The sequence below is a fragment of the Polistes dominula genome, unplaced genomic scaffold (genome assembly GCF_049000335.1).
Source record: "Polistes dominula isolate Pdom_NZ unplaced genomic scaffold, Pdom_raw_medaka contig_482, whole genome shotgun sequence".
NCBI lineage: Eukaryota > Metazoa > Arthropoda > Insecta > Hymenoptera > Vespidae > Polistes > Polistes dominula.
In genome coordinates this window covers 687,221-696,412 of record NW_028301016.1, presented here as the reverse complement: position 1 = coordinate 696,412, position 9,192 = coordinate 687,221, and the positions used below count along the sequence as shown (strand labels likewise).

Genomic DNA, 9,192 nt, shown 5'->3' with positions numbered 1-9,192 from the left:
CGCGACTCCTCGACATCTAGTAACATCGCGTTTCTGTGATATATGAAAAATGAAAGAAAAAAAGAAAGAAAAAAAAGAAACCAGAAAAATATACATATATGATGTTTCGCAAGAGCATAAAAAATTTTGGTGGAGGAGGAGGAGTAGTAGTGGTAGAAAGAGAGAAATGAAATGAAATGTAAACGCTTGAAAATCATTGCGACATACGGAAGGACGTTTAAATAAATGATTTACCTTTCCAAATTCGCTGAGTCCAGGTGTCTCGTCCTGAGTGTTATTCATCTCGCCAACTGAACATACTGCCCTGCCAAGAAAATATCCGTTAGAATATTCCTCTTTATTTTTCTTGCATTAATCATCTTTTCAATCGATTAACGTGTCTTTTATTTTTCACACTTTGACTTTTTCATGTCACGTATATATAAGTGTTTTTTCTCATTCGAATGAAATATTTTAATATCGTCCAGGGTGTTTTACTTTAATTTCAAATATCTCAAGAAAATGTTATCATTGAAGTACGAAATGATAAAAGTACAAAATTGTATACAAGATTAATGATAATCAAATTTTTTATCGTTAAATTAATTTTTTTTTATAAATCACAATACCAAAAATAATTAATATTTATTTTTATAATACTAAAATACGTTTAGATATATTTTTGGACAAAAGTACGCTAAAGATATTAAAAATTTTGAACTTAAGATAGAATATCCGGTATATTTAGAGAAAAATGAAAAAAGGACAAAGACACAGACTCACCAGGAAGTGTCACAGGCATGCGTCAAAGTAAGATATCGTGCCCCCAAGCCGTAAAATGTTCTGAGAACACCTAAAGAATTCCCAAGAGAATGACCACCTTCGACTCCGATCAGACTTGCAATTTTTCCGTCGCGATGTGCCTCGATCAGGCCTAAAAATTCAAACGAAACAGTTCCCTATTTTTCTTTACATTACAATGAAAATATTTTTTTGAAGCACAGATTTCATTTATAAATATTATGAAAAGAATTTGTTCAGAATCGTTTGATGTGTATCCTTTAGTAAATATTTAGACTTGTCTTTGTTGGTCAAAAGAATTTTATCAAACGTCCTTTAAGAAGATAAGACAAAACCAACAAAGATCTAACTAAAAATTCCTCTCTTTATCAAGCATTAAGATACCTGTAAAAATATTTGAATTTAATTTTTTAATGACGAATTCTCACCTTTGACAGAAGTAACCAGAGTTAAATGTTGAGCATTCATCTCAGCTAATCGACGAATTACGTCAATTTGTTCGAGAGAAAGTTGAACCGCGTTTAATTGTGCTGCATCGCAGGGAACGTAAGCGGCCCAGAACTATAAAGAAAAACAAATGAAATAAATGAGAAAATAAGAAAAGACGAATAATGAGGATTATATAGGTAAATCTTTTGGGCTAATGAAATATAGATTTTTCTGTGACTTATGCAATACCGTTTTACTCGTTGGCAAGATTTTTCGATATAAGCATTAACAATAATATACACCCTTTCTTATACTTCTCCCTCCCCCTTACCCCAAGAAGATCTTTAAGTCGAGATTTTTTGTTGCCCTTTGAGCTCTGATATTCACAGGCCAGACCAGCATGACGGCGCTGCGCATCTATTGATTATCTGTGCGGAGTACCGCTGTTGGGCGTAGATAGGAAGAGATGGCGACGTGCGGTATAACAATGAGTGACAAAGACAATGTATATTTGTATGAGAACGTTTATTCCAAAATTAATTGATTTCACTTGATACCCATGAAAGCAATCATAAGAATAAAATAATTTATTTGTTCATTGTGTGATAAAAGTAAATGATTGTAATAATAGAATTTATTCAAAAAAAAAAAAAAAACAAAAAAGAAAACAAAAATCTGCTACGTTAGAAGGAATCATTTGATTGAAGATTACCTGTGCACCAACGAGGCCAGCGCGCAATCTAGGAATATCTGTATGACTCCAGTCCGATCTGGCCCAAGGGTCTACTCTTCCGAGATCGCTACTCAAGTTAACTTCACCCAGTTGATTATGTACGAACTTTCTTACGTTCCAGGGCAAATCGTTATGCCTAAAAAATAAGACATGTATTTGTCGATAGTTCGATTTTCATAAATTTTATTTTCAATTATCGATTCTAATAAAATTATTTTTCTCTTTAATAAAAAAATGATTAACACTAGATTTACGGACAGAGCCAATTTGACTCATTTGACCCATATATATATATATAGCAAACTAATTATAAGCTAGTTATATAACTAATTATAACTAATATAAAATTTAAATATTATTTTTAATGCTTTAATGAAATATACGTAAATATTAATTCCTCCTCTCTACTATTTCATTCAAATAGTGTTTGTAAAATTAAAAAAAAATAGTGAACAAAACATCTGTAAATCTAGTGTTAACCCATTACCCGCTACAATACGAAAATGCAAAAAAAAATTAAATTAACTCTATAATGATATTCAAATTAACTAAATAGAACTATTTTTGCAATGATTGTTTTTTTTTTCATTTAAATATAAAAATTATTTTATATCATTAATTATTGATTTAAAATAAAATAGTGAGAATTTTTAATATTTTCATGAAGCAAAAAAGGACGTTGCCAGGTAATGGGTTAAGATAAATATAGGATGTACCGAAAATCTTTCTAATAAACGTTTTGTTAACGGATATTTAGAGTTACAGCAACTATACTTTTTTAATAATACTAGAATTCGAGATTAAGATCTTGAAATGAAACATTTTTGATGAACATTAATATTTTACTTTTAAAGCAACTTTTGGGACATTCTGTATACTAAAAAATTTCATACAGATATGAAATTAAAGTTTTAAGGAAATCACTATTATCTTGCTGATAGATCGGATACGAAGATATTCAACAATTAGGATTTTTTTTTGTACTATCTTTTCACTCTTCATCTTTTTATGATTAGAATGTTGCAGTGGTCTAATTCAATCTAAAGGATAATCGAAATAAAATATTCTTGACCTAAAAGTATCGCAGCACGTAGTTCGATAGTTCCATCAGGTAAATTAACTTCTTACCTTCTAACATTTATAAGACTTAATTCGAAAAATAGACAATCTTGGCGAAATAGAAAAGTTTTGTATAAATTCGACTGAGGTTAACGTCGTCACTTTAAGTTCATTCTATAAACATAAGCTAAAACTTTGATTAGAAAATAAATAAAATAATTTTTCATCTGTAAGAAAAATTTTTCTTAACCATTATTTTTAAAATTTCTAGCATTTCATTAATTTTGTCAATTAGCATTTGCAACAATTAATTTTTTAGAGGTATAATTTTAAACAGCATATAGAAAATTGTATCATAAAACAATATTTTAAATAATATTTTGAAGATTGAACGAGGTATTTAATTAATGATTTTCTCTTAGAAATTCTAGTCGTGAAAGTATAAATATTTGACCTAAATTAAGTTCTCTATTAAGATCGGAGTATAGGTTACCCATCGATTAGAGGCACTTCAGTGAGAATCCTCCTTATCACGTCTAGTCTCTGCTGATGCGTGACAGGTACAGATTGTAACAAGAGTGGTAAGCACAAACCACCAAGAACCAAAGCCGCTATCAGAAATAGGATAGGTGTCAAAACTCGGCATCTTCTCCGAGGACTTTCATCCATACGATCCTTGCTGCTTCCACTGCTTGGTGAATCCTCGCACGGTGGTGGTATTCGCACAGTGCCATTGCACGGTGCCACGTCTGGCAGTTGTGTTAGGCACGTAGTCTGAAACAAAATCAGGAATGGACGTGTCTTTAAATTTTTACAATTTTCATCCGAAATCTGTCGGAAAACCCAATTCTCAAATCTTTTAAGATTTCATTTATTTTTATTTTTTTTATTTTTTTTTATTTTCATATCTTGTTATCAACAGATTTTAACTTCTATAGTTTGTCACAAATCTTTTCAATCGAATTACTCATTTTTTCTTTATATCTCGATAAAAAAGTGAAGTATTTATAAATCGATTACAGTACGGCATGATCCTTATGAAATTATGGAACTTTTATTTATAGTATATCTTCGTCATGTTATAAAATTCATACATTGTATATTCTTTTATTAAAACAAACAATTTGATGTATTGAGTTTAATTTTTCATGCGTCGTCTTCAAAGTACCATAACACGTGTTAACTTGTCGTGTTTGGTTAAAAAATTAAAGACAACGAAATTGTTAAATAAAATTTAAGCAAACACACTTGTGAATAGCAATGTTATTTCTGTTATTGTGGAAAACGTTACTTTTCAGTTTGATAATTTCAGTTCTCTTGTTCATACCGTACGGTCATTGATTATATAAAGATGGATCGGATCCGTTCAAGCGTTTCATATGCGGAACAACAAACCGTAATTTAATCGGTTTCCGCGTTCTAATTCTATCTTTTAAATAGATCAATTTTGGCGAATTTTCAAATAATATTCTTACAATATTTATGTTTATATATTATTGAGCTTGTGTAACATACCGAGGTCACGAACAATTACTCTAAACTAAAATTTCGTTTACATAAGTTGCTGTGCTATTATTCCTTCCTAACAAAGAGATATCGATTATGAATTTTATGAAAATTTTTTAACACCATCTTTGAGTAAGTATAAATCTTATAAATACCATTTATATGTATATATGTCTTAAATTTTCCTTCGAAAAATTCTATTTTCATTATTATTATTATTATTTCCAAATAAAATTTTAATCTTGCCATTTAATATGGTTTTCACATTAAATGGAATTTTCGAATATATATGTAATTATATAATTATATATATAATTTAATATAATTTAATATAATTTAATCTATATATATATATATATATATTATAAAAATTAATGAATATTAATAATAATTAAATATTATATTATAATATAATATTAATTTTATATATAGGCATATATATATATATATATATATATATATATATATATTTATTTATTTAAATATATATAAAATATATATAATTAATCGCTGTGATTAATTGTAATACAAAATTATATTCGTTTATTATTGTTCGATGATAAATAAATAACTTTTTTAGTGCGAATTTGTGTTTATAAGTGAGACGAGAAATAGTTTATTCGTCATTTTAAACTATCGATCAATCTGTTGTCCTATATACTTGAATTCATTAGCATTAAATTCATGTTAGAAGTAAAAGCCTTGAGGCTTACGAATTTGCGAAGACGTTGGTGTCGAATACTCAAAGTTATTTTCTTTTTCTTTTTTTTTGCTACAATCGATAAGTTGAGTTATGGGTCAAATGTAATCCATGAGAAGAAAATCCGTGGAAAGAATGTAAATTAGATACAACGGTTGACGTAATCTGTCGCGACACGTAGTTTATTTATTGGAAGAAAAGATCACATCTTCTGATCTGTTGAGTAACAACGAAAGAAAACAAAACAGGACGAAACTGAATATGGTAAAGTGGATAAACATTGTCTTATGTTAGATGTTTATGAATATATTTAATTGATTAATGACCGTGAAATGAATCCATCAAAAGTCAAAGCGGCTAAATTTACCGAAATAATCAACCTATTGTTATTTTTATATTTATCCTAATATCATTTTTTTATATTTAATATAAGTTGCTCTAATAATTATTATATTACAATCAATAAATGATCATGATTTTTTAATAATATAAGTATATAGATATTACATTAAAATATATAAAATATACTATATGAAAATATATAAAATATATGAAATATATTATATGAAAATATATAAAAATATATAAAATATATAAATTAATAAAAAAAAATATATATATATATATATATATATATAGTATATATAAATAGTAAATATAAATATATATATATATATATAATATAATAAAAAGTAAAAATATTTATAGGTTTATAATATATTTATAATATAAACCTATAAGTATTTTTATAAATTTTATTTATAATTTTTTTATACATTTTTTTTTTAAATTTGATATTAGAAATATATAATAAACCTATATAAGTTTTCTTTACTTTTTGTTTTGTGAATTAAATCGATTTGACAAATGAGCGACTCGAATATCTATGGTAAATATAGAAATCATACGACTATATCAAATTCTATTCTGTTTACTTCGAGAATGTCAGAAGTGGACATTTGTTGAATGAACGAATCAAAGGTTTTTTTTTTGATCGCGTACAGTTTCAACATTTTTTCCTTAAATCGATCATAGCAGGTTTAGTATTAAAAAAAAACTAACACGTTAAGCGCCACGTTCGACATCGGTGGCGGACACTAAACTTTCCGTTTAGGCCGCGTCTGTCATAGGTGGCGGACACCAAACTTTCCGTTTAGGCCGCGTCAGTCACCGCTGTCTGACAGCGTATAATAACAAGAACTTTCTTGAAAATGAGCGTGGCCTGACAAGAACTTCCTTGAAAATGAGCGTACGTACGTATGCGTATTAATATTATTATTATTGTAGGAAAATTGGTATTTAGTCATTTCATCTTCAGTTATATATATGTAAGAGTGCGAGTGTATGGTGTACATGGAAGTGGTTGATGAAAGATTTGTAGCGATATGGATATGAGTGTGAGTGCCCGCAGCGATATGGATACGAGTGCATGTGGCAAGAAAGAAAAGCGTACGATATCGGCTGATGTCATCGTTTGTAAACATCCCGAAATCTCTCGAATGTTCCCGAACCGGAAATCGGGAAGAAGTCTCTTTGTTTGATCGATTGGGAATAGTCTGGAGATTTCTAGAATGATTAACGGAAGTGATCGGGACCATTGGTGGGGTGAATGCATATATAAGCGCGGTGAAGAGGGTGGTCCTCGGCCCTTCTTAATTCGGTGTGACGAGTGAGTGTTATACGAGTGTGGTTACGGTTTCTAACTCTGGTTACTTACTTTTTTCTTTCGGTCTTTATCTTAAACCTCAATACTTAAGTCTTTGTTATATTATAATAAACATTTCTTTTATTTCGATTTAATAAAATCTTATATATATATTTGTCTGTCTGTCTGAAACCACGCCAACCACCCCACAGTTTATTATTATTATTATTATTATTATTATTATTATTATTATTATTATTATTATTATTATTATTATTATTATATAATATATTATTATATATTATTATTATTATTATTATTATTATTATTATTATTATTATTATTAGTTGGCATTAGGAATTCGAACGTTCAGTGCCGCAAATACCAAATCCCGCCATTGTTCCCGTCCCTGAGCCCGATTCTTCCACACATTCCTTGTATTCATATCCTATTTCTTTAAGATCTTTTCTAATATTGTCCTCCCATCTATGTTTGGGTCTACCTAGTAGTCTTTTTTCGTTCGGTATACCGACCAATATTTTATGCGTTGTTCGATCCTCCCCCATGCGTGTCACGTGACCGGCCCATTTTAATCGGCGTGATTTTACTAAAAGAAATTAATATATTATATAATTTTTGAATGAAATATTTAATCAAATCTAAAATAAATCTAATATTAAAAATAAATTAATCATGAAAATAATTAATAATAAATACTGCAATTATCTTTGCTGCATATTTATACAGTAAAAAATAAAAATCATTTTTATCCTCTTACAAGGAGACATTACTCTGGAGCATCAACGGATTTAAATGATAGAGTCTTTATTTGTTGCGCCGGTGATTAGTGTTCGATTTCTCGTGTAGATTTTTTTTTATAAATCTTTACTATTCATAAGTTTTAAAAACTTTTTTAAAAATATATAAAATTTTAACAGTAACAAAAAACAGTCATATATGCTCTAATAATTAATAATTTCATGTATATATAATATTAATATTATGTCCTCTGACAGATCAAGTTTCCTTCCTTCGTTAGCAAGAATTTTACAGCTGCATTGATACTAATACCTTCAAAAAAGCAAAGAAGATGAGTTATTAGAAACATTGAAATTTTATATATTTTTATATACCTGTTCAAAAATAAAATGTTAACTGTAATTCAAAAAATCAATCTTTCTTTATTACTTGTGCAAGATGTTAAAAAATTTATTGTTTCTAATTTTTTTATTATAATTTTTATTCCATTTTCCTGCATATCATTAAAAATAAAGTAATATAAAAAAGAAATTTTTAAACTTACAAATAAAAAAACGAATAAAAAAAACCTCCTTCACTTCACGCAAAAAATGTTTACATTTAAAAAAATATAATACGAATATTAAAAAAAAAAACTTTTAAAGCTTTTTTCTTAAAATTAGCTGGTCAATGGACGAAAATATCTTAATTTTCAAAAAAATACCTGAAAGGTTTACTACTGAAATACCAAAACTCATTAAAATCCGTTAGTGTTCCAGTGTGAGATCTCCTTGTTAATAATAAAAAACATGTTATTGGTTTGCATAAAATTTATATAATACGTTTCAACATTAGTTCCAAGTTTTTCTATTATACATGTGGGAATGGGAAAAAGAAATGCAAGTCTCAATGATGGGTGAATGCGATAAAAGAAACATAAAATGTGGGTGAGGAAGAAGGCATAGAAAAGTATGAGTAGGGATGTGGGTTTGAAAACAACCTTAAGTTATAGGTTGGGGTGCATACGGTAAGGATGGGCAAAAGTGTATGCGAAGGAAAATGAGAAACTAGAAATGTTAGAAGGATTTAAAAGGGCCAATAAGGATTGTCGAATCTACGGAAATGTGTTTGATAGCCAATAGATGACTGACAACAGTCTGGAAAAGCAACAAAGAAGATTACGTGGGTGAATGTCCATCATCGAAAAAGAACGCCTAGGCATAAGTCTAACTATGCTTAAGGAGAGAAGTGTTTAGGCAAGTGCTGAGAAAAGACGTGAACAGGAACGAGGAACAAATTAAGTAAGACGAGTGTAATACGACATTTTTTCCTGATCATTGGAGTAGTTTCTTTTAAAATAGAGTCTGTATTTTATAATTTCATAAAAACTACAACTATATCAAATTTTAGATATTATCATCGAACAATTAATATTAAACATATAGAATAAATAATAATAATATATATAGAAATAATAATCCTGCATACATTTGTATTCTTTTATACGGGTTTTATTATTTCATAAAATATAAGCCGATTAAATAAACGAACAATTAAAATAAATTTTAGAAAAAAAATGATTTTTCATAATTAAATATTATT

The 9,192-nt window shown here is 28.2% G+C and overlaps 1 protein-coding gene across 2 annotated transcripts in view; it reads right to left on the bottom strand.

Annotated features, from left to right (window-relative positions):
* LOC107064422 (dipeptidase 1) overlaps window positions 1-9,192 on the bottom strand; it is a 363,750-nt gene that overhangs the window by 3,216 nt on the left and 351,342 nt on the right. For both annotated transcript variants that reach the window (XM_089174116.1, XM_089174115.1), the window contains 5 exons: window positions 3,495-3,775; window positions 1,922-2,078; window positions 1,209-1,341; window positions 763-913; window positions 235-304 (listed from right to left, as the gene is read on the bottom strand). In XM_089174116.1, coding sequence (XP_089030242.1) covers window positions 235-304; window positions 763-913; window positions 1,209-1,341; window positions 1,922-2,078; window positions 3,495-3,775 — 792 coding nt within the window. The remainder of the gene's footprint in view (window positions 1-234; window positions 305-762; window positions 914-1,208; window positions 1,342-1,921; window positions 2,079-3,494; window positions 3,776-9,192) is intronic.